The sequence below is a fragment of the Carassius carassius genome, chromosome 10 (genome assembly GCF_963082965.1).
Source record: "Carassius carassius chromosome 10, fCarCar2.1, whole genome shotgun sequence".
In the NCBI taxonomy this organism is placed as follows: Eukaryota; Metazoa; Chordata; class Actinopteri; order Cypriniformes; family Cyprinidae; genus Carassius; species Carassius carassius.
Genome location: NC_081764.1, coordinates 6006927 through 6034194, shown reverse-complemented (window position 1 = coordinate 6034194; position 27268 = coordinate 6006927). Strand labels below are relative to the sequence as shown.

General features: G+C 39.4%; 1 protein-coding gene across 1 annotated transcript in view; it reads right to left on the bottom strand.

Moving 5' to 3' along the window:
• Window positions 1-27268, bottom strand: part of LOC132151620 (metabotropic glutamate receptor 4-like) — a 172210-nt gene that overhangs the window by 45663 nt on the left and 99279 nt on the right. The window contains exons 4-6 of the mRNA XM_059559861.1: window positions 14857-14992; window positions 13313-13467; window positions 11941-12081 (exon numbers count right to left, since the gene is read on the bottom strand). Of these exons, the coding sequence (XP_059415844.1) occupies window positions 11941-12081; window positions 13313-13467; window positions 14857-14992 (432 nt within the window). The remainder of the gene's footprint in view (window positions 1-11940; window positions 12082-13312; window positions 13468-14856; window positions 14993-27268) is intronic.

Sequence of the window (27268 nt, the reverse complement as noted above, 5' to 3'; positions counted from 1 at the left end):
TGTGGTTTTGGACGAGTGATTCTCTTCTCAGAGGATTTTGCGGAAACTCTGCTGTACCCTTAACCTCAACAACGGTAAAATCTTGACACAAATTGCTTTTGATTCAGACACAATGTGAGCGGTCTATAGAAATGGCCGGGGTGTGCGTGCTACTCAAGGAGTGCCAGTGTCTGAATGCACTTACTGTATAAAAGCAATCCAGTAACCTCCGGAAAATTAATTAAAATATTCAGCATAGAGATAGCTGCTATAATTGATTCAAAGGACAGAATGACTGCTTTAGATGTTGCATAAATTAGTTTTGGATCTCAGGCCTTAAAATCCCTCCAGCAATCAAAGAAGAAGTGTAATTATTTCTGGCCTTTCAGATATAATTCAGGTATTATTTGTTAAGAGGTTTCTGGCTTTTCATCTTAGGTCCAGACAATTTAAATGTTAATATTGTTTTAAATATATGTGAAAGAAACTACAATCTCTTTCAGTGTTTTAGTTTGTAAGTCAAACTTTAACATATATACAAAGCGACTTCCATTTTCACTTACTGCTCCAGGGCACAATGTTGATGAATCAAGTGTGCTCTTTTTAGGGATCGAACCAATATGCTTTTGTTTACAAACCCACCTCTATAATACATCCTAAACATTGTTCCAATTTAGGTAGAATGGTGATAATAGATGGAATCCTTTTTATCAATGCTATCATCCAAAATATTTAAGACATATGACATCTCCTCTGCCACTCCTCTCTGAGCAACACAAGCCTGAGGGAGGTTTTGCAGGGAACCAAAGCACCTCAAGTTTCTCTGTTAAAGCTCGGCAATCCAAATCTCCTGAATTGCCCATAAGCGACATCCTTTAACACCAACAAGTATGTCTTGTGTCTTATTGTTGTTAAAATAGCCCTATTGTGGGAACCATTTATTTGTTTAAAGGTTAAAAATGAGCTAATTCGACACATTTTTGGTCCTAACGTAATTTTACTGCATGCAATCCATTAAAACATGTACAATAGTTTACTTTAAAACAGGAGTTTTCAAACTCTTTCATATCAAGGTCCCCCGATTAAAATATATAGTATATAAAGAGCTATTTATATTGCATGAAAAAAATATTTCTCATAAAAATGTGCATTTATGATATGCATTTCCAAAATTAAATAACTGGCTAAATATTGTAATAATTTTCTTTAACCTCAGTACAATGAAAATAAAAAGGTAATTTTACTTAAGCAAAATCAAAAAATTAAAATGTGTTATACCTTGTACTAAGTTTAATCTAAAATCTGTGTACAACGTGTTCAATTAAAAATACACTTTATTTATTAAATGTATTTTTCTGCACTATTAATGTCACATGCATAACATGAATACATTTTCTATTTAATCTAAGTTCATTCATTTTTATTTGCAAGTGGTGTCTGCTAACTGATCACATGATAACTAAATGTATATTTATATACCACATTTCACAATAAACAATGCAGCTTTTACAGAGAATATTGCCTTTCAACCCCCAGTGAGTGTATGTTGCAAGGACAAAGAGATGCAAACAATGAGTAGAGCTTGTGCTTAGGTTGTGAACTGGTACATGTAGAGTTTGCTTTGCTGTATATTGCTTTGCTCAAAAAGCAATTACTGTGCAAATGTTTGTGATTTGACCAATCCTTTTCTTCCATTCGCTTCCTGGCAACACTATGCATTACATATGGTGAAAACAAAGTTACATTCATGCTTCTTTAAACACACACACACACACACACACACACACACACACACACACAAAGTAAACAAAGTAAACAGCAGGAGATTTATGTGAGTTACTACAAGTGAGTTTCTGTGTTTTTGTGCTACTTATACAGGACAGTGTTATGATGGCAATTTTTGCATATACTCATATCTTTTCAGATTCATAAAACAATTCTCACATACTCTTAGACATGCTAATTCAAGTTAGCAGAAGATTGGGCATACAATCTTATACAGCTTATTGTGCACAGCCTTATCTGCATATAATTTCCATATGCACCCAGTCATACAGACAGCTGATTTAAGTACCACAATTAAATTGTAGTTTTAATATTGTTTAGATATTTAAGGTAAAAAAAAAAGATACTGATTAAGACATTCTTGTTGCATTGCAAATGCAGTGCAGCAGATCAATGAAAGAGTGTGCTTACTATTTTCTTAAACAACACTGACCTGCAACAGTGTTTTTCATCATTTCAGGAAGGCCACAGGCAGCCATCATAGTAAACACTGTCAGCATTAAGTGGCACAGCATTGCACAATACAACACATCTGAGTGCATCTTTACAGCATCATCACACATTCATCCATAAATACCAATGATCAGACTGATCCAGGCAGCTGACAAAAGATGTTTCCACAGATAAATGGTCCGTTCGACTGCCATACTAACAACTCAATTCAAGCTACAATAAGTGTGCATTAGACATTGATGCTTCTTTCAATATATATATATATATATATATATATATATATATATATATATATATATATACAGTACACACCAAAAGTGTGGACACACCTTCTCATTCAAAAAGTTTTCTTTATTTTCATGACTATGAAAATTGTAGATTCACACTGAAGGCATCAAAACTATGAATTAACACATGTGGTATAATATATGGAATTATATACATAACAAAAAAGTGTGAAACAACTGAAAATATGTCATATTCTTGGTTCTTCAAAGTAGCCACCTTTTGCTTTGATTACTGCTTTGCACACTCTTGGCATTCTCTTGATGAGCTTCAAGAGGTAGTCACCTGAAATGGTCTTCCAACAGTCTTGAAGGAGTTCCCTGAGAGATGCTTAGCACTTGTTGGCCCTTTTGCCTTCTGTCTGCGGTCCAGCTCACCCCTAAACCATCTCGATTGGGTTCAGGTCCGGTGACTGTGGAGGCCAGGTCATCTGGCGCAGCATCCGATCACTCTCCTTCTTGGTCAAATAGCCCTTGATGCCTTCAGTGTGACTCTACAATTTTCATAGTCATGAAAATAAAGAAAACTCTTTGAATGAGAAGGTGTGTCCAAACTTTCGGTCTGTACTGTATATATATATATATATATTTTTTTTTATTATTATTATTATTTTTTTTACCGAGAACAAGCCCAAGCCCAAGTGGATTTATCATGAGCCAAGAAATCTGTGCTTTCTTTAAAAATACACAAAAAAAAAAAACTTAAGATGTCATGGGGAAAGTCTAAAAGCAGTGCATTAATTGCCAATCTTTCCATTGTATTGCTAATATCTGAATGCCTTTTCAATTAGTTACATAAAATGTATTTAATTTTATAATTCCTGGATGATGACTGCATCTGATTTGTGCATTTATCTTTTTTGTGGGCAACATTTGGGCCACTACACCATATATATGTGTGTGTGTGTGTGTGTGTGTGCGTGCGTGCGTATATATGTATGTATGTATGTGTGTATATATATAAATATATATATATATATATATATATATATATATATATATATATATATATATATATATATATATTATATTAAATTAAATATATGCATTTAGCAGACGCTTTTATCCAAAGCGACTTACAGTTCATTCAGACTATCAATTTTTACCTATCATGTGTTCCTGGGGAATCAAACCCCCAACCTTGCGCTTGATAGTGCAATGCTCTACCAATTGAGCTACAGGAACATTATATATAATAATTAATATTAATTAATTATTATATATTAATATTATAATTAATACTATATATAAATAATTCAGATTGAAAGTTCTAGGTAAAACCAACAATTAACTTTAATTGCTGGCACTGGTGCTGTTTTTTTTCCGGTCATTTAAATTTGGCAATTGGAAAGATCATGGATCAAATTAAACAATTTTGCCCAGCAATGGAATAATACAATTCCACAACATTTATTCCTTTTGAAACTAGTTAGGCTATTATTATATTATCTATTATTTAAAAAAAAATGCTAGTAATAAGACTTGTGCTATACAATTTGATTAAGCTACTGAGTAGCAAACAAATTAGATTAGTAGTTTTCAATCATTCTGCTTCAGAATCCAAGATGAGTACCAAAACTGTTCAAATAAAAAGTTGCTATGCCTATTTATTTTCCAATTCCATCAATACACGATTATATGGCTATTTTGGATCACAACTGTGTGTTTTTGAACTTACTGTACCAAAAACACTGAGAAAACACTTTAAAATGGACTCAAAAGTCAGGCTGCATGTCCCCTAACTCAAGAGAGCAATGAAATCACAAAGCTACAGCAAACAGATGTCAACAAGCTAAACTTTGTCCTCCCATCCTCTGATATCACAGAGATCCATCTTAACATGTGCCATCCATAATCACAAGCTGCTCTCTGCAAGGAGAATTTCCTGTATGTTCAACCCTGATAAAAGCAGAGTCGAGTGCTACAAACAGAGAAAGACAGAGAGTGAGAGATAGAGAATAGGAAGGAGGTAGAGAGGAGGAGAGGCAGAGAGAGCTGAACACTGAGATATCCAGCCTTTTAATCCGACAGTAACCAGAGGGCTTTTGTTAGGGCTGGAAAATCACAGCATTGATGTTGCGCGTTCTGCTATCTTTGGCTGCTGGATCTTCGATAAGCGTGGGGTTCGACACAGTCTTTATATTGAAGCATTGCATTCTTTCTGATAAAGCAACCATGCTATATATTCCTGTACTCATTAACTTGCTATATGATGCATTATCTAAATTAAATTCAACAAGATGCACTGACCATTTTTTGGAGTAAATCTAACACACAAAACCAATCAAACGTTATCATTCTGATCCTGAGATGCACTTAAATTTTGAGTTTTGTTTTTTGTTTAAAAAAAATAAAAAATAAAAATCAAATCATAATTTACATATAAATGGTTATTTCCTACCCAGAATTTAACCTCTAATTTGAATGTTCCATTGGAAGGGGCGTGTCTGCTGAATGTAAATGCCCACTGTGGAAAAATTTGACTTTATTTTTACTATAACAGCCACTAAGATATATATAAATAATGTGACGAAGAATGTCTCAGATTTTTCAGATTTTTATATTATATTTCTCAAGTTCAGTTTATAAGTTGGGCACCCAAAAAGGTTTGTCTTTACCCAACAGCAGTATTGTGATTGATAGACAGACATGAGTTATTCAGAACATAGCTCCTTTATATGATGGTGGTGCCTGTTGATCATGATGTCACAATTTCAAATAAAATTAAATAAATTTCAATGTGTGCATTGGGCCTCATTCATGAAATGCAATGGTTTTCCAAATGATTTATACAAAAATTAATCCTGCACCTGTTTCATGAATGGGGTCCACTGAACAAGCAGACAGCATGCCAATAAAGGTGAGATCTAGGCTAACTGGCCTTAAGGTGAACAATTTATGTGTGCTGTTTTTATTTTGCTTTAACTGTTGACCATACTGAAAAGAGAACTCAATTTAAATGAAAAATATGACATCAGATGTCTTCTATATGACTGGTTTTTCTGAAGTAGCACTCCCCAACAGCGACATCAGTGGATTAAGCTTCAGCGGGGGACATCCCTTGAGCTCAATGTGTTCTCACTAAACTCCTAGAGCATGACACCACTGAGAAGAGGGAATAGCAAAATACTGGTAAACATTACTGTGATTGGTTGCTTACACCATCAGTGCACAAATCCACATCAATGAGTCAAACTGATGGAACAGGATGGAGTAATTACAGAGTAAACAACTCACTTATTTGGTCAACACCACTTTTAAGCACGTCCGAATCAATTAGAACTTCAAATGACTAGAAATGATCTGATCGTGAGGACTTAGATGGTTTAAATTTACATTTTACATTTACATTTAATCATTTAGCAGACGCTTTTATCCAAAGCGACTTACAAATGAGAACAACAGAAGCAGTCAGGTCAACAAGAGAACAACAACAGTATACAAGTGCCATGACAAGTCTCAGTTAGTCTAGTATAGAACGCATAGGTAGGTTTTTTTTTTTTTTTTTTTTTTTTTTTTTTTTTTTTAATTAAAAGAAACCAAAAAACTTTCCTAGCAATGACGATCACACACTAGTCTGATGAGAAAACAAGGCAAAACACTCACAAGCTGCTGTCCTTCTCTGTAGCTCGACTGTTTCTTCTGAATTGAATTGAAGCTGCATCTTTGTGACTTATTATAATCATCTATATATACACACACACACACACACATACTCATACATTTATTTATGTAATGTACTTGTTTAGATTTCGAATATGCAGCTTGTTAATAAACATTTATTTGAAAATCTGGTTCAACGTCAGCGGCCATTCAGCAATCATGAACCTGCCGAGAGCAGCATCACCACGGCCAGATCGTTTGGAATTTGCTGCTGTCTCTGATGTCTCTATAGTCTCTATAGTAGATTTCTCTGAAATCAGCCCAAGACTTAGACACAGCCCTAGTGGAATGACAAGAGATACCCTCTGGCAAAAGATTTTGGGCTTTCTTGTATGCCATAGTGATAACCTCCACAATCCAATTTGACAATCTCTGCTTTGCCAGAGCAGCCCCTTTTCCAATCTGTGCTCCTAAAATGAACGGTAGCAGTCACCTAGCCCTTCAGGGCTCTCACAGGACACAAAAGATGATCCTTGATTGATTTGTCTCTTGTTCTGACTGAAAAGCCATCAAATTGATTAATAACTGATTTATAAACTGTGGAAGCAGAAGTTGAAAAAAAGAAGTAGGAAAAAAAGGATTTGGTCAGAGCACAACACCAGAATCATCCGGAAACCAATGCATATATAACTCACTGATGGAAAAAGCATGTAACGCACATGCTTAGCAGAAGCTATTGAGAAAAAAAAAAACATATCAGGTTTAAAAGATATCCATTTCAGGTCAGCTGTCTGCAAAAGCTCAAATGGTGGCAAACAAAATCAAGAACAAGTGAAACATTTAATTAAGTAAAATGGGGTTACGAGCTGGTCTCAACCATCTCACACCCTTCAAAAACTGCACAAAAGAGTATGAGAACCAAGCTAAGAATGATTAACCAGTACATGATGTGCAGAAATGGCCACAACATATACCTTCAGTATGGAGGCTGCTTTGCCTGAATCCAAAAAAATGTCTCAGCGTATAGAATCTAACCCATGCTCCTTGCACCATGAGTAGAAATTCCTCCAACCTGCTGCATAGAGTTGATTTGTGGATGCAGTTCTAGCACTAGTTATGGTGTGAACAACAGCAGGCTCACAATCTGTTAAGAGACAGTCGGCCCCAGAGACCAAACCCAAAGCTGCAGACGGGCTGGATCCAGATGCCATACAGTGTATGGGCAGTGTACTGTATGCCAGTGTAAGGGAAGTCTTTAACCGCTTTTTAGGTGCACTAGACCCTATAAGGTAGTTCAAAAATTCTGCAATTAAATCTTTGTATGGTGGCATAGCAAATTAGATCCAGCTGAAGACTGTCTAAAAAAAGACATGGGCTGGCTGCACTGGCTAGTTGTCCAGCTCTAAGTGAGCAACCCACATCTAGAGCACAACTAAGGTATCATCCATGGAGGATGGAGTTATTCCCGAGTGAATCGAATCCCTTTTAGAACCCCCCACAGCTGAAAAAAACTTATACTGCAGGGGAAGATTGCGCAGCAACATCTACTGCATTCAAATGATCCTGGAAAAGTCAGCATGAGATGGAGGATAAGAGAAACTAAAAGGTTAATCATCCATTCTCTTACTGGTACCCCTCCTCATCTTCCTGTGTGATAGCCATAGGTGAGGCAGGCATAAATGTCTGAAGAAGGCGTTTTATCTCTGACATCTTGTTTCCCATTCCATGTGATGGGTTGCAGCTCTGTTCCTCTGAGTCTCACTGTGGAGTTATGGTCCAATTTTGCAAGACAGAGCCATCCCTCTGACATAGGTAAGAGGCTACAGTGCAAACACGGGTCCATTAAGCTCTCACAAATGCTGAATTCACAAGCAGTATGGAAAAACATTGTATTTCACCACCAACCAATACAGAGTAATAAAGTTAAGGGGGAACTTTCAGTGTATCAACTTAGAAAAAAACATTAGCCACTAGATAGCACAGAGAGGCGCAAAGTGTCACAGATGAAGTTAGTGAGGAAGGCTATAGAAAGAGACAGAAAAAAAAAAAACACTGGCCACCGGTTAGCACCAAGAAGCACTGTTCACCAATCTGAACACACACAACAATTAACTCAGTGTGGAACTGTCTGTAAATTGCTTGGTAACACTAGCCAACAAATAGTATAAAGAAGCAATGAGTGTTATCGATATTTCAGCAAATTGTGTCCAATAAAATCAAATAATCTCAAACTATTGAGCTGATGCTGCGATTATCGACTAGTGCTTAAGCACCGCCTCTGGCGGTCAGGAGAACTCAAGCCTTTATTTAACAATCTTCATTTCTATCCTGAGGAGCAATACCCGACTGACACGCTCGTTACAAATTCAAAACTGCAGCTTCAAGAAGCTTTACAGCAGGTTTCATGGCAGTAAAATCAAACACTCATTGGCTCTCGCCTGCTTCGTCACAGATTGCTACATGCCATGCTTCTGGTGAGGTGTGTTTGAATGAGAAATGCGCTGTTTTTCGGAGTGGATTGGGATAATAATCTGGATAATATTTTCAGCAGTTAACAAATCAAATTCTGCTTCACCTTACAGAAAACTGTATTCCATCAGAGAGGACTGCAACGCATCATCATTTGGACTACTTTGCTTTTGACATTTTCGCTATAAATAAATTATTGTGATTGTACTTGTCTATCCTTTATGCTGTAAATATTTTTAAGAAATGGTTATGGTTAGGTTTAGAGGTAGTGGAAAAGTGGAAATAGTGACTCAAAAAATAATTTTTAATGCTGTATTGTTACTAAATGTCATTTACCTGCATGTTTCGGTCTGTTACGTTTATATCTTTTTAAAATTTTGATTAAAAATGGGTTCGTTTATGGGTGGGGGTAGGTTAAGGGGTCTAAAAATCTAAATTGCTTATCCATAAAATGCTAAAAGTCTTAATGATATAAAAGATTTGTAAATAGTATAATTTTTTTTTGCTGTAAACACATGATGTTTTACATTTTAAACGTTGTAATGCATGCAAATTGTGTTTCAGCATCATTAGTCAAAATTTTAAAAACAGTAAGTATTTTGCTAGTAAACACTAAGTTCTAATGCCTACACACACACACACACACACACACACACTGTGTATATATTCAATATACATGTTGTATAAAATAATTTGATGTTTCATAGACCTTTAATCTGAAAAAAAATAATTTATTTATTTATTGAATAAATAAATAAATAATTTAGTGAGTGCTTTTTACTGAAGTGCAGGCTACTGGTATGAAATACTGCATATAATAGTTTGCATATTGTATGTAGGCTACAACCCATGAATCTGACAGCTAATGAAAGGCACTGATGTCACAGAATCAGCTTTGATTCATAACCCAAATATGTTTTACAGATCCTCTATCACATTAGTCATTATCGAAAATGTCAGCTGGAATTTGGGCAAATCTGTGGGTGCCTGTTGACTCATGCATTAGCTTTGTCCCTCTTAGGCTATATTTACACTGTAGTTTGTCTAGATGACTAAAAAAAGGAATCAGAAAGCATTGGTCTTCTATGGACAGCACGTGTGACATGCTAGGAGATATAGAAAACGAACATTTAGCATTTTCAATACACAATATCATTGCATGAATATAATTATGCCATGCTTGCTTGGAGACTACAAAACAACTTGTCTAATCATAACAATCCAACCATGCAAGCTAAAACTTAATGGAAAATACATGCAGATCTTCACTGTTAATCTCAATCAGCAGTTATTACAGCATCGAAAACACCCAGACCCGCGAGACTGTCTCTATGCTAACTGCAGATTCCATAGCGAATGATAAAGGTTTAGCAAGCCACAATCATAATGGCCTTCGGTTCTGAATCAGTGCTTACAGACAAATATTACATCCTCCCTTGGAGACAAAGCTGTTAAAGGTTGCAAGCCAGTTAAAACTGCATTGTATTTAAATGTGTGGTCATTTTAATGAACTAATAAAGCTGTGCAAACAGTCAAAAACAATTTTCATTTCCCATGTGGCATTATAAATCTGCTATAATGTGCATGGCAAATGCCGAATTGTTCTTTACATGAATAATCAAGTCTGATGTCAGTATATGTGCAGTTCTGCTTGCATACGGTACCAAGCCTCCTGTTATCAAATGTGAACCCCTTGGGTGTAGCAAAAACATAAAAGAATTAAATCTGAATGCAAAACTTAGAGTAATAATAATAATATTAATAATAATACAGCAATAAATTACTTTTGAATAATTTGCTAACTATGAGTTTGTAGTTACATAGTACATTAATAAGACTATTGTACTGCCCAAATTAGTAAAATTTTTAATTGGCTCAAATTTCTAATTTACATTTATTCCAGCATTGTGATTATCTTTTTAGACAATATGATAATACTTCATAGACATATTCAGGTTTAAATGCAATAAAAAAAAGTATTAAAAGGATTTTAATTTTGTATGTATATATATATATATATATATATATATATATATATATATATATAGTGCTTAAAACATCAATAAGTTTGACAAGTTATCGTTATAAAAATACATTAGGGAAAGTGATGCATGAGGATAGCAGGAACTATTCCTTTAACCATATGCATGCATCATAACTTGTTATGATGTTCAAATGCATAATAACATTATGAATGAATATTGTTGTTATTATAATTTTAACAGTATACATAATCTGTTATGTGACATTTATATTTGATAAATAAAATAAAATGCAATGATTTGTTGTAAATTAACTTTTAATTTGATGACATTTTAAAAGATTGAGCTGCCAAAAATTCAGATGTGAGCCATTGGGTGTAGCAAAAGCATGTAGTAAATACATTGACTGCAAAACTGCCAAAAATAAAGTAAAAGCTGTCCTGAGTAGCATGTTTTGCATCTCATTCACGAACGCAAAAACACCCTACCATATTTCTTAATCAAGTGAATAGAAGCACTGCATTTAATCACCAAGAATATTCAAGAATGTGAGGTAACAATGATGAATTTTCTTGTGGGCACAGCAATTAGCATAAAGAAAAAGTGATTTATTATGTTGTGGCGTAGCGATGGATTTAGTTTCAGGCCAGATACTTCTTGCAGCACACTAAAGGCCAGCCATTACAAGTGAGCCCACTGACAGGGATTATGCACGGTGACATTTAGCACGCTGCAACGTTTCAGTGAGCCCCCTTTTCTAAAGTCGCAAATAATCTGGCTTCCGCCATCTGTAGGGGGTCACCGCACCGATACTAAAGTGCAATGTTAATGTCCTTCCCTGCTTACTGGTGCAGTGAAGTAAGCACTGTAATGCTTGGTAGGCTACATGCTGAGAATTAGACGTGCTACCATAGCCACCCTGGAGAAGGTCTGCCTGTTGAAATCTCTCCTCGTAAGATCGCAACCCGCACTGATTGGATGAAACCTGAAATGTGTTGCTAGGAGTCAACCTTTCTCCCCAGCTGAAGGGACGGGCTCTGATCGGGCGGTACTTGTAGCTGATGGGGCCACGGGTGGCTCTTCCCCTGAGAGAAGGCTCGAATCAATTAAAGATCATCATCTCTTATCCAATTGGCTGGATTGTATTGGTTCTGTGTGCTTAGTGCAGGGATGCTGCTGCTGCTGCTGTGCATCAGAAAACATCAGATGTAGAACAGCTTTGCTGTGGTATGACTAATCAGACTCTGGTGTAAACAAAAGCCCATTTCAGGCGATCTGAGAACAGCAGGCCAAGTCTTTTACGATAGATTTGGCTTCTCCCTTTGCTCACTTTCTCTCTTTTATGGAGTGTTGCCAGAGGGAGAGGGAGAGGGAGAGATTCTTACTTGTGCATTTCTTAATTCCGGATCCCTTCTTCAAGGCATGGCGGCTGAGCTTGCAGCTGAAATTGTTCTCCCAGAATTCTGCAAACCAGATATTCCTCCGGTTATTCTCTAGTGTGCGGCTGGTGAAGTAGCGATCAAAGCCTGAGGGTAGATCGATGAGATTTGTGTCACTTTAATGCGCTTTCTCAGTAAAAGCGCTCAGCAAATGAACTTCAGAGAGCAACATGATTTGACGGAACATTTGCATCTAACATCATTATTGTCTCAACGTCAATGTTGTATTTTTGCTATGAATAGTTCACTTTAGTTCATTTTAGTTCACTTTGCTTGTCCTCATGTTAGTTAAAACTAGTTGGTAGTTTTATGTGAAACACAAAAGGAACATTTTCGAAGAACAGTTCATAGTTACCACAGCAGTCAAGCTCCAAAAAAGACCATAAAGTCTGAACTGAATAAAATGTAAGACACAAATAGGACTGGACGATAAATTGATATCTATATTTTTCAGAAAAAAAAACACAATATTGATACGTCTAGGCTACGCCTGCATGTTCTGTGTGCCTCTGTGTGAGTGAGCAGTGCAGTTACACTACAATATATTACTATTGTATAGTAAATGTAATTCTTAGAATAATAATAATATGTATAACGTTTTCAATTATTATTATTATTATTCTATGTTGTAAGACATAACATAATACAAAATCTAACAATTAATTTACAACAAAACAGACAATTTTTTGAATAAAAACTACCTTTGTTGTATTCATAATAATAATAATAATAATAATGTGTAATGTGTAAATAAATGTTATTATTATTATTATTATTACACAAATATATTGTGCAGCACGTTACTTAGGAAAAAAGACAAATGTTTTTTTTAATTATTATTATTATTATTGATTTACATTATACAACATAGGATAGACAAATAGTTTTGAGGGGAATCAGATTTCACAGGCTCTGAAATAAAAGTTAGCGTAATGTCTGTAGTGTTTACTTGTATTAAAAAAAATAAAGCCTTTACATGGCTTAGGAAGACTTGGAATAAATAAAGGCTACTGAGCTGTTTTTGAAACTGTGCATTGTTAAGAATTTAACAGACGTGTCTGCATAAAGATACTATGAAGACTTCTTTTTGTGTTCCACTGAAAAAAAGAAAATCATGAATTTGCAGGATTTTTTTTTAGTTTTTTAGTTAACTATTCCTTTATCGCTGTGCTTGCACCATAAGTTGTTATGCTTATTAAATGCATCACCAGTAGCGAAAGTGTTGTCAGAAAACATTAAGCACACACTCTGGTTCAGAACTGGGCTCTAATGGATGAGAGCAACCACTGACAAGTAGAGAATTTAATCTGTCACTTGCCTCTGATGTTCTGTCGTTTGGGAAGGATGGTGACAGCTCCCTCTGCCATTTCCTCCTGGTGAAGCACTGGCGAAATCTTCGAGCCCCAGCTATCTGACCCCACCCACAGGAAGTGACCCGTCTGATTGGCTGTTTTTGCCGCCTGCAGTAGCCGCCTGTTAAAAGATGAGCGGCAGTTTCCATAAAATGTTGAATATAATCTTTGCTCTCTGAGTCACATCAACTCTAATTACTTGTTTGCAATTATTGTCTACTTTTTGTGGTGCTTTGGTGATTCTCCATTTACAGTAACTGCAAATCAATACGTTATTGAAAGGTCAGTATCGACACTGCCCAGCACTGAATTTTTTAAGCATTCTCTGTCAGGCACGGTAGCAATTGATGTCAAAATTAGTCATGCACAACTGACAGCAAAAGGATTTCCCCAAGATAATAATGGCTCAATAAAGTATGTTTCAGGCAGAGCACACAAAATCATTTTCTGTCTTTTAAACAGAAACAGACTTAAAGCGTCTTTGCACACAGTGTCTATCCGTAAACTGTGGAATGCATTTTATGGGCTCCATAAAACTTATCAATATTTTTTTAATAACTGCAAAAATATGTGCCCACATCTTTGGCAGCTATGCCCTCGCTCCAATTTATTTACCTACATTTAACATAAAACAGCATTCACAACACATTTTACTTGCAGAATGAGCATTAACAAACAAAAAAAATAAAATAAAAAATAAAAAAAGCCTAAAACAATGTGTAAATAGCTATTTGGATATTAATTCATATTAATTAACAATCTGCATTGTCAAGCTGCCATCATTTGAAAAGGGAACTTAAAACAAGTTATTACATTCTGATGAACGATATATTTGGAATACCATGCACAATAAAACCAAGAATATGTATAAAGTACAAAGGGTCAATTTTGATTTCATATTCATGTTTGGAAATACTTTTTTCAATACTTTCTGCATCGATGTGAAGATAAACAAGCCATTATGAACTCAAGGACAACGGCTGACAAATAATAATTAGCGAAGCATGATTAAACAGTCATCCTGAACACTTAAGCAAGCAAAAAATTGAAAAAGTTTGACCATAATTAGTCCTACAAATTAAAATGATTATTATTCAATGGATGTCTAATATCACATTTAAGTGAAGGCTTTTAATCAGTTTTCCTGAGAACAGCTGGGTTCTAATAGTACTGATTAGGTACTCCAGGTGCTCAGTGCTGGGGCATTTTAGACGTTCTAATGGGGCAAATTAAACCTGCTATAATAGAGGTCAGGGAAATGAGTCTTTCCCCACCCTGCAAAGTCCTTGTTGTGTTTTTCAGATGTTATTTTAGAAAGCAATGCCCATTTTGTTTTGTTTTTATTTTATAAACTTTGTAACTCTGCACAAATGAATTAATTGCAGAAATGTGTTTAACTGTTTAATCATAGCTACAATAAAGTAACTAATCATTTCCACAAAAAAAGAAAACAAAGAAGAGAAAATTCTTCAAGATAGATGGCAATTTAAAAACAACAAAATATACTCACCTTATATCATCCTCACTTGCAAATATAATAACAACCCTTGCAAGAGGATTTTCTCCCAGTCTCTGAATTATCTTATCAAACTCCCCTGGTTTCGGCTCACGGGGGATTTTCACAGACTGTGAGATGCACACACTTCCTGTGGAGAAGAGAGAGAGAAAAAAAGAGAAAAGATGGCATTATTATTAGTTGCAAAATATGGAACCACACTTTGAAAAATTCCCCACTGAACAGCTTATTATGAGTAGTCCTGTTCAAACTCCTGGCACTTGACTGGTTGAGGGAGACGTTGCTATGTTTGGCAGCTCAAATATATGCTGTAAAAATAGACAACTGTTGTCGTAAGGTGCTATTTCTACCTCATCTGACCTTTAGAAAGTACTTTAAATTGTATTTGGGTCTATCCTAATACATTAAATCATATTTTTGACTTGAATAAATCCAGTTAGCACATTTTTAGGTTAGCTGACAAAACATTTTTTACATGCACTCAAACAGAACAATGTTTTAAATGCACCACAGTGCCACTGTTTATATACTATGCTGAAGTCAAGTGGCTTGCTTTATCCTTATCATTTTCTCTGCACGGTGGACTGAGATCAATAACTAGAACAAGATTCTGAGTAAAATAATAATAATAATTAAACTAAGTATATGCTTTCCTTTAGTAGAAGTGAAGTTCCTACAATTCTTGCTGGAGCTGAGACTCGATCCCGCAACCTTTGGGTTACAAGTCTGACTCTCTAACCATTAGGCCACATCTACCCCCAGTCAAAGAAAACGTCTCAAGGTTACGTATGTAACCCTAGTTCCTTGAAGGAACGAGACGCTGCGTCGAAACGCTTTTGGGGAACGTCCCTGACGAGACCGACTCTGAATATCGTGTGCAATCAGTCCATCGGAAAGGTGTGACGTCACGGGCGGGGTGACGTAGCGACCAGGAAGCTATAAAAGCACGTGCCGTGCAGCTGGCTTCAGCTTCGAGTAGGGAAGCAAGCGCCGGCAGGGGTGCCGGGAGTATGGCTCTGCGACGCAGCGCCTCGTTCCTTCAAGGAACTAGGGTTACATACGTAACCTTGAGACGTTCCTTTTCAGGAACTCGAGCTGCGTGGAAACGCTTTTGGGGAACGATGTGCCCACGCTGCCAGACTTCCAAATCCCTGCCTAGTGTGTAGTCAAAAGAGCACAGCTAAGACGAGAGAACAGAAGAGCCCGGCGTGGCTCGCATGTCAAGATCGTAAAATCGGACAAATGTGGAGGGCGTGGACCACCCCGCAGCGTTGCAGATGTCCAAGAGGGACACACCTGCTGAGAAGGCCTTGGAGGCCGCCATACTCCGAGTAGAGTGAGCCTTGGCCCCCAAAGGAGGGGGAAGACCAGAGGACTCATAGGAGACGTTGATAGCCTCGACTATCCAACGACTAAGGGTCTGCTTGGTGGCAGGAGAACCCTTGTTAGAAGGACCGTAGCAAACAAGCAATTGGTCTGACTTTCTCCACAGGGCAGCTCTGTGGACGTATGCGTCCAGTGCTCGCACTGGACACATACAGTTTAGCTTCTCTTGGACTGGCTCCCGAAAGGGAGGAGGACAGAAGGCCTGCAGTACGATAGGTTGTGGTGTAACAGAGGGAACCTTCGGAACGTAACCCGCTCGAGGGTATAAGAATGCTTTGGCCATACCAGGGGCAAAGTCTAAGTAGGTAGGGGCCACCGAAAGGGCCTGAAGATCTCCAACTCTCTTTAGTGAGGTGATTGCCAGTAACAGGGCAGTTTTAAATGTCAGATGTCTATCTGAGATATCTTGTATTGGCTCGAATGGAGCTTTACAAAGAGCCTCTAGAACCACAACCAAATCCCAGGGGGGAACACGGGATCGTACTGGAGGTCTCAGCCTCAGCGCACCGCGGAGGAAACGTGTAACTAGGGGGTGTCTACCCACTGACTGACCATTGAAAGGGACGTGGAAAGCAGCTATGGCCGCCACGTAAACCTTTAAGGTGGAGTGGGATAACCCCGCAGAGAGCCTGGCTTGTAAAAACTCCAGAACTGTACCAACTGGGCAGTCTGCTGGGTCAAGCTGGCGGTCTCTGCACCATGAAGTGAAGAGCTTCCACCTCAGGGCGTACAGTTTCCTCGTAGAGGGAGCTCTGGATTGGAGTAGGGTCTCAACAACCTCGGTGACCCTCAGGGGCCACACCCACAGCTTCCACAACTCCAGGCGAGGGTGAATTATCGTGCCCTGCGCCTGTGAGAGTAGGTCTGTCCTGATCGGTATCTCCCACGGAGAGCCGTCGAGGAGCGAGACTAGATCTGAGAACCATACTCGGCCCGGCCAGAACGGGGCTACTAGTAGCAGACGGGCCCCGTCCCGGCGTACTCTCGCCAGAACTCCCGGGAGCAGAGCGATAGGGGGAAAAGCGTACAGACGAAGCCTCGGCCAGGTCTGTACCATAGCGTCCAGTCCCAGAGGAGCTGGATGAACTAGAGAGAACCAGAGGGGACATTGCGATGTCTCCTGAGTCGCAAAGAGGTCCACCTGGGCTGTACCAAATACTCTCCATATCTGCTTCACCACCTCGGGGTGAAGCATCCATTCCCCGGGCCTCGGCCCCTGTCTCGACAGTATGTCTGCTCCCACATTCAATCTCCCAGGAATATACGCTGCTCTGATCGAGAGGAGCTTGCCCTGGGACCACAGAAGGATCTGGTGTGCCAGCTTGTACAAGGGGCGCGAACGCAGACCCCCCTGGTGATTGATATAAGAGACCACTGATGTGTTGTCGGTGCGCACCAACACATGGTGACCTCTCAGGTCTGGGAGGAAATATTTCAATGCTCGATAGACCGCTAGTATCTCTAGGCAATTGATGTGCCATGTTAGATGGCGACCACTCCACAGACCGCGGGCAGGGTGGCCGCTCATGACCGCACCCCAACCGGTGAGGGACGCATCTGTCGCTAGCGTTACACGGCGACAAGGAACTCCCAGCACCGGGCCCTGATTCAAGAACCAAGGTTTCCTCCACATGTCTAAGGCACGAAGGCACCGCCGCGTGACCTTGATAACTCGACGTGGATTTCCCCTCGGGGAAAAGCCCTTGGACTTGAGCCACCACTGTAGGGGTCTCATGTACAGCAGGCCAAAAGGTATCACGTTGGACGCAGCTGCCATCAGCCCTAACAATCTCTGGAATTGTTTGACAGTGAGTGACTGGCCTTCTTTGACTCTCTCGACTGATGTGAGGATCGACTCGATCCGAGCAGGAGACAAGCGTGCCTGCATCGTGGTCGAATTCCACACTACGCCTAGATAGGTGGTTCTCTGAACTGGAGAAAGTACACTCTTCTTGGCGTTTAGTCTCAAACCCAGCTCCCCCATGTGTGCGAGAACGACATCTCGATGTCGAGCCGCCATCTGCTCTGATTGAGCTAGGATCAACCAATCGTCGATATAATTTAAAATGCGGATGCCCTGCATACGGAGGGATACCAGAGCCGCATCCATACATTTCGTGAACGTGCGGGGTGAGAGTGCGAGGCCAAAGGGAAGTACTCGATATTGATAAGCTTTGCCCCAGAAACTTCCTGTGTTGTGGAAGGATGGATATGTGGAAGTATGCGTCTTTGAGATCTATTGTGACAAACCAGTCCTCGGATCTGATTTGAGCTACAACCTGGTTGACAGTGAGCATCTTGAACTTCAGTGACATAACTGAGCGGTTCAGGAGACGTAAGTCTAGGATCGGACGCAACCCCCCATCCTTCTTTGGAACTATGAAATACCGGCTGTAAAATCCGGATTCCCTGTCTAGAGGAGGGACCACCTCGATGGCCTCCTTCCTTAATAGGGTATTCACTTCTTGTTCCATAACCAGAGCCTGCTGGGGGCCGACCACAGTCGGTGTAACCCCGTTGAACTTCGGTGGTGGATGACCGAACTGAATGCAATAGCCTCTTTCTATTGTACGCAGGACCCATTGAGATACATTTGGCAGTAGCTTCCACGCTGCTAAATAATCTACTAAGGGAATCAGTCTCTCGAGACTGACCTCTGGTGTAAGAGGCCCCCGAAGGGGCGGCGAGCATCCCAGCTCCGCTACGCTCACGGGGGGAAGTAACTGGGGGTGGCGCTCGCTGGAGGCCGCTGCGCCCTGAAGCTCTGGCAGGGTTGGCAGACCGACCTCCTGAGGGTACTTAGGTGAGACGGGCACCGTGTAATGAGGTGAACCGCGCTCTACCCCAGCAGGGGCTACCCTCTTGATCCTGGCGTCAGGATCTTTTCGTCGAGGACTTCCGGGCTTCGATGACAGATCTTAAATCGGTTTTCGCCCTAGAAGCCCCCGACTCAGAGCGTCGTTGCCCTCGGTCCCGACGTGGGGGAGCACGAGTGGCGACGCTCTGCTTTTGCGCTTCCCGGTGTGAGGAGCCGGTATGTGGCGTGGTCATCTCCCGCCCAGATGCACCACGAGAGCGACGAGGGAGGAAACTCTGGAATGCCGCCGCCTGCTTGTGTGCCTCCTGGAACCTGTCGACGACAGTATTAACTGTGTCGCCGAACAGGCCCGAGGCTTGAAGCGGGGCGTCCAGGAGGCAGACCTTGTCTCGTTCTTTAATTTCTGACAGGGTCAGCCACAAATGCCTCTTCGCGGCCACTAAGGCTGCCATAGACCGCCCAATTGCGCGAGCGGTCTCCTTAGTGGCGCGGAGGGAGAGATCAGCGGTCTTTCTGAGTTCTTCAACATCTTCAGACTTAATCCCCTCCCCCTCATCGACATCTCTCAGCAGGTCAGCCTGATAAGCTTGCAGGACTGCCATAGTATGAAGGCACGCCCCAGCCTGACCTGCTGCCACATAACCTTTGCCCACTAGCGATGATGTAACTCGAAGCGGCTTAGTGGGCAATGTCGGAGCCTTTAGAGACGAGGCCGAACCGGGTGACAGATAGCCCGCGAGCATCTGTTCAACCCGTGGCATCGCTCTATAACCACGCTCTCCCAGCCCCATCACGTTGCCATAATATAGTGAATCAGGGCCAAAGAGGCGGGTCGAATACGGGTGATTCCACGATCTCGATAACTCATCATGGAGATCGGGAAAATACGGAAGGCTCCGATGTGGAGGTGGTTGCTTCGGCCGCAGAAAGCGTTCATCTAATTTGCTTCTTCGAGGAACGCTGGTGAAGGCTCCCTCCTCGAAGAGAGCCCACCGGGATCGAAGCGTCCGCATTGGCAAACGTTCGCAATGCGGGCAGTCGGCCCCCTCGAGAGCCCACTCAGCGTGCTTCGATCCCAGGCAAGCCACGCACAGCCTGTGTGTATCCCCGCTCGTAATGTAGCGAGTGCAGGGAGGAACACACAGTCTGTAACGCGGCTTGGAATCTCCCTTCAAATGTTTGGTCTTTTGCTTCTGCTTAGGCATATTGAGCTGTTTTAGCGATCTTTTTAAGCTAAGGGACAGACAACAATAAATAGGACCAACAGGACAGACTTTTGCACATGCACACACAGAGCGCTTGCTGACAGATTCGAAGCTGAAGCCAGCTGCACGGCACGTGCTTTTATAGCTTCCTGGTCGCTACGTCACCCCGCCCGTGACGTCACGCCTTTCCGATGGACTGATTGCACACGATATTCAGAGTCGGTCTCGTCAGGGACGTTCCCCAAAAGCGTTTCGACGCAGCTCGAGTTCCTGAAAAGGAACTGGGGGCAGTTAAAAGTAACAAAGGTAACAATAAAAGTAACATATTTCTGATACATGCATGATATATGTATATTTATGTAAAAAAAATGTTTTGACTGATCAAAGACCCTGCGTAGCTCAAACAGTAAAGCATGATGAGAACGCATACAACTGATTAAAAAAAAAAATTCTAAATGCAATGAAAGTTGATTTGAATAAAAGCACTGTCAAATATGTAAATATGTGTTATATATGTTGCTGTTTCCCTCTCTGTAAAAATCATAAAAGGATGTCATCATGGGTAATTATGCTGTTTTGGTCATCTCATATCTTGCCATTGGCATCTGAATTCGCACAAGATTAGTGGCTTCTCTCACCTCTAAAATCCCACTTGACAACTAGTACCTTTAATAAGTCCCAAATAACAAAAAAAAAAAATTTAAATAAAAATATGAAAATATGAAAATTATTCTGATATTTTTCATCTTCTTAACGGTAGAACAATCTGGATGTTCTACAAATAAACTTCATTGTTTAGCATTGGAACCCTAATGTGTCAAAGTTTTGCTCTGCTGGGTCCTTAACTTGCATCAGATTTCATTATCAATTTTTTGTTTTGTTATCATGTACTTTACTGTATTTTTTAACAAATGCCCTAACTCTTGTGTTGTAATCTTTTGTTGTAAACAGTCTCATCTTTGAAAACTCCAACTGTTACATATCTATCTTCCTTTCACAGATGCATTGAATTAACCTCCTGTCATATCAGCAAATAGTCATATGCAGATTAAGTGAAAAAAAGCATAATAATAAGCTCATTAAACTTCTCACATCCTTTCCAAGAAAACGCTCCACACAAACCAATGGTTGCCTTTCCAAGGAGAGGGCGTTTTCAAAGCGTTTGACCTGTCCTCGCTGAGAGAGGAACACTGATTTGCATCAAAGGCATTAATGAGACAGAAAAAAGAACTCTCAAAGATGCCATATGGAGAGGCTTCTTAACGGTGGGAGTCTTGCAGTCACTTGCAGCCCTCTGCTGTGTGCATATGTTACTTTGAGAGCAGGAGATATTTTGAATGACTGGAGGCCTCAAGGTAAGCACTCCACATGTCACTGAATGAGACAGCTATGAAGCAGACAAATTCATGTGGGCGGGTGTGTATGCAACTATTTTCCTGTTTAATGTATTTTACAGAAAGTATTTTATAGTAAATGTAAATAGTTTGTTACATTGCGGCTACTACCAAACAGAATTGCAAAAATAAAGACAGACAGACAGATGAAAATGAAAATTGCAAAAAAAAATGTATTGTTTGCAAACAGGTTTCCCAAACCCTTCCATTTGCCACTGGTCACCCTGTCCCAAACTCATACCATTAGTTGCAGTGTCAGTCCGGTTCTGGTCATCAAGCTGTTGTAACACAATTGTTTGTTAAACAAATTTGGCATATTTATTTTAATAGGAATAAATGGCACGGTAAAAGTAACAAATGGTGTTTTGATGCATTCCTGAAAGCATGTCTTGTGCAAATTGACCAAAATATGCACAAGCATTTCCAGAGGGGTCATATTTGAGCTTAATCAAAAATAATAAACAGCAGGAGGGGTGATCTGAGAACAGATTGGTACGGATATGATGGAGGAACTGACTGAAATATAAGAGTTCTTTGTGTGGGTAGGTCACTTTTCTATTTATTTACTTTTTTTTTTTTTTTAACCAACATCCTAAATCCTAAACAGATGTTTGAAAGGAGCCATTTCTGTCCTCTGTATCCATAGAAAATAATGGCATTTACAGTATATTAGGAAACCTCTGATAGTCGAAGTAAAAATAATTTGATAATGTAAATAGAGATAAAAAGTTCTTTAGAATGGGAATCTTTATTAGACCCAGGGGTCAAGGTTTGACTGTTTAACATCACCCAAATAGCCCCTGCTGGCAGATGCTATGACTATTATTCTCCATGATGGCAATTGAAAATAAAATAAAATAAAATTGTATGATTAATGTAATGAAAATTTATGTCCAACTTATTGTTGCCAAAATATATACAACAGCAGGAAAACTGCATGTCAAAACATTTCATAAGGTCTTTAGGGAAATATACATGAAAAAGGAAGGTTCTAATAATAGCAATGACACTTTCAGAGTCAAGCTCTGAGTGAGCTCAAAGTGACAGGATGACAGAAGTCGATCCTCTGATTTGTGGTAAAGTCAATTATTTCCAGACACATTGTGAAAAAAGCAAAAGAGAAGATACTAACAAAGCATCCATATGTTTTAGCAGCCTGTCTTCAGTAACAATTAAAGGGAAAGTTCACCCACCAATAAATATTCTGTCATCATTTATTCTCTCTCATGCCATTTGAAACCCATATGAGTGTCTATATTCTGTGGAACAAAAAAATAATTGTGAACTGTTCTGGTGGCCATTTTCTATTAAATTATAATAAACAGGGACTAAAGCTTCCAGTAAAGGAAATCTCCCTAAAGGTATCATAAAATTGGTCTATATGAGTTGTGCGCTTTGAGTGAGAAACAGACTGAAATGAAAGTTCTCATTCACTGAAAGTCTCATTTAAAATGAGTAAATGACAAAGACAAAAAAAAGCATTTCTACATGAACCATTTATTTAAATAGCTCATTTCCAGTCATAAAGGTTTTATATTGTTGCAATTTCTATTTTCACTTGAGAAAAGGAAGCTGATCCCATTATTGTACACATTTCTGAAGTAGCATACAATGGAGGAAAAAAAGTTGTTTGTCTTCTTTCTTGAAGCAAAAGTTTTGGCTTTGGATTTGAGACTTTATGCCTCTGTCTGGGTTTACTGTGTTCGATTTAAAAGGGACGACAGCGTCGCATTTTCACAAGGATGTCTGTCTTGTTTTGACTTGGGGAGTCTGTGGGATTATCAACATGATAATGGACCCTAGCAATCCACAGAATTAAATGGGATATCTAACTCAAACATACATTTAAAAAATCCCTTTTAGCAAGGCACTTTTATCAACAGAAATCTGTACTGCATTTGCACCTCGCCCAGAATCAGGCATGCACAGATTTTGAGAGAAGCCTGTTGGAGAGGAATCATGAAGGAAAGAAAGCGTCAGAGCGAATATTATGCGCTATATATAATAATCTGCATGTTTGTCTTCAGTAATTATTATTGTTATAATTGTTGATCCTTTATCACAAAGCCTTAGGTAACTCACCATATGACTAACCTCCCTCTTGATTAGATTTACCAGGGCCTCTAAAGCTTCTATTTGGATTGCCACATGGAATCAACTACTGCAGGCAAATCTTATTTATCAAATATTGGAGATTTATGTATGCTGAGAGCAGCGTAGGCTGTTTACTTTGCTATTGTGCCATGCTGTGGCTGAAGATTGCTCATCACTCAGCGGTGGCCCAAGTCAACTCCACAGTACCACTGGGCGACCATTTTCCATGGTGATGTATGCTAGTGGCAGTCACCTTTCAAAATTCACTAAATCTATTCCTTCATTTCAGAAATCAACCCTTCAAGGTCCCTCAGCAGTAGGTGCATTATAAATTTTGCCTATTACTGGTACCCAGAAGATACTAAAAATATAGAATGAGGTTCTGCTTGAAGGAGAGTCAACAAAGAGAACCGGTAGAGGTATGTTTCCCTCAATGCCTCGGCTGATCTTTTATGGTAGACTTCTTATCTCACACAAACTTGTTCAATTTGATTACTGCGAACCTACTGTGGTATTAAATAACACACTTGGTTACAGACATTACAAGCAAATAACTGACATCAATACTGGGTTAAGATGTCACAAAGCCCTCCTTTGAAAATGCCATAAAAGACAGAGGAGAAAAACAGTGAGGCGTTTCATAAAAACATAGTGTTTTTCAGCTTTTTCCCTCGAGGCAGGACTGAATTGAATCATGTGTTGGTCAGGGCAGAAACACACACACAAAAAATGAACCCAGGAATGCCTTCAGGCCTGAAATTGAAGAGCCTTGTCTTACGCTCCATAGGTATGCTTGAGTCTGTAGGGAATGACGAACAAATCATAAGACGATCAAACATTATGTGGCAAAGAGGCGGCTCTTCATGTCCATCATTTAAAATGTATGGGCTAAGGTTAGGATATGGTCACCGTAATCAAACATCCATAGCCTACAGACCTTCAATATAACAGGTCTCTTTATGAGGGGTGTTTTCTCTGAGGATAGTAGAAAGGCAGTGCCTCTGCTCAAAAGAGAGAGAGAGAGAGAGAGAGAGAGAGAGAGAGAGAGAGAGAGAGGGAGAGAGAGAGAGAGAGTGTGAGAGAGAGAGAGTGTAAAAAATGCACTTATTATTTTTGAAGCAATTAAAAAAATGTTTCAACAAGAGTGAGAAAAATAATCACCAGTTATAAAAAAAAATAAAAACTTGCTGACCAATCGTTAGAAAATGGTGACTATTAATAATATTAATATTTAATAATATGCATCTTACTCTATTACTGCAGTTATTTTTGTAGCAATGTCAAAAATATTGACAATTTTTGTTAACACAAACATATAAATATATTATAGAATTGGTTGCTTGTTGATAGTGTGAGGTAAATGGAGTTTCATATGCTTTCAATCCAGCAACCAAGCAAACATTAAATAGAACATTAATTCACACTGAACTAAAAGAATACCTGTAAAAGACAACAACAACTTTCCTCTTCATTTCAGGATATCAACACATGACTGCACTTTACCCACTGAATCTGTCCCCATTTCACTCCAGCCAGCTATGAATATCTGAGAGAATTCTGTGCACATCACATATTTTGTTACAATAAGTAAGCATTATTTATCAGCCTATTATAAGCAGAGATTCTATGAGGTGCAGGATACCGATGCTTAAGTCCCTTCGCGCTCTGTGGTACACCACTGCTTCGTCACATAATAATAATAATAATAATAATAATAATAATAATACATTTTATTTATATTGCGCTTTTCTTGTACCCAAAGCGCTACAAGTACAGTACAAAAGTAAATACATTAAAAATACATTAAAAAAGAAAAAGAAAACAACAAGAAGTATAATAGAATATACATCGAGTGTCACCAATTAAGACACAGACATCTTAACAAGGTGGGTTTTTAACTGTTTCTTGAAACTTGTTAGTGTTGGTGCATTCCTAACAGTTGAAGGAAGTGCATTCCACAACCTGGGGGCGGACACAGAGAAAGCTCTTTCACCCATCGTTTTCAGTCTGCAAGAAGGCTGTTTAAGTAGAAGAGAGTTGGCAGAACGGAGAGATCGAGAGGGCATATATAGCGTAATTAAATCACATATATATGATGGTGCAATTCCATGTACAGCTTTATATGTTAAGATAAGAGTTTTAAAATCAATACGGTCATGGACCGGAAGCCAGTGCAGGTTCCTAAGCACCCCAGAGATATGCTGACGAAAAGGAGTATGTGTAAGAACACGAGCAGCTGAATTCTGTATATGTTGCAGGCGCTTAATAGATTTTGCTGGTAGCCCAAGATAAAGGGCATTACAATAATCAAGCCTAGAGGTCACAAGTGCATGGACAAGCCTTTCTGCATCAGGTAATGAAAGAAAGGACCTGATCCTAGCAATATTCCCTAGATGGAAAAATGCCGATTTTGAAATGCTCTTGATATGTGCTTCAAGTGTCAAGTGAGAATCAAAAATTACTCCAAGGTTGCGTACTTGTGGTGATGCAGACAGTACAATGTTTTCAATCTCAAAATTAACATTTTTACCATTACAGGTAGCTGCCGGGGTACCAACTAAAAGAACCTCGGACTTTGTACCATTTAATTTAAGAAGATTTTGGTACATCAATAATTTAATTTCCTGGAGACAGTCAGAAAGGGTTTCTGATACACCTGTGACAGTGTTTGTGCTAATATAAATCTGTGTATCATCAGCATAGAAGTGGTAACCAAAACCATACTTTCTGATAATCTGCCCTAAAGGAAGCATGTAAATATTAAAAAGTATCGGGCCAAGGACAGACCCCTGAGGAACACCATGACACACCTGTCCAACGTTAGATTTATTATTTTCTAAAATAACAAACTGGGTACGATCAGTCAGGTAAGATTTAAACTACTCCAGCACTGTACCGGAAATACCAAGCCAGGTCTCGAGTCTCTCAAGCAGTATAGAGTGACACACCGTGTCGAATGCTGCACTCAAATCTAAGAGCACCAAGATAGTAAGGGCACCAGAGTCAGCAGAGACGAGGAGATCGTTCATAACTCGGACCAAGGCAGTCTCAGTACTATGTCCCAAACGAAACCCAGATTGAAAAGGTTCTAAAAGCTCGTTCGTGGACAAGTGTGAATGAAGTTGTGACACAACAACACGTTCCAAAACCTTCGCCAAAAAAGGAAGATTAGATATTGGCCTGTAATAAGACAGACCAGACACATCACACCCAGGCTTTTTAAGAACTGGTGTGATGGAGGCAACCTTAAGGGCTTGAGGAACAAGTCCAGTGGTAATGGAACTACTAACAATGTTCAAAATGAGAGGACTGATAGCTGGCAGACACTCTTTGAGAACATGAGTTGGTTATTCAGTTCTTGCTATTTTGAGGGCATCGCTGTACTGAACCAAATGCTCATCATACATAAGTTTATGGACAGTGAGCCCTGATTTTTTAAATTGTCGTTCCAACTGCCTATTTTTTGCTTTAAGAGCACTGAGCTCAGTAGTAAACCAGGGTGATGATTT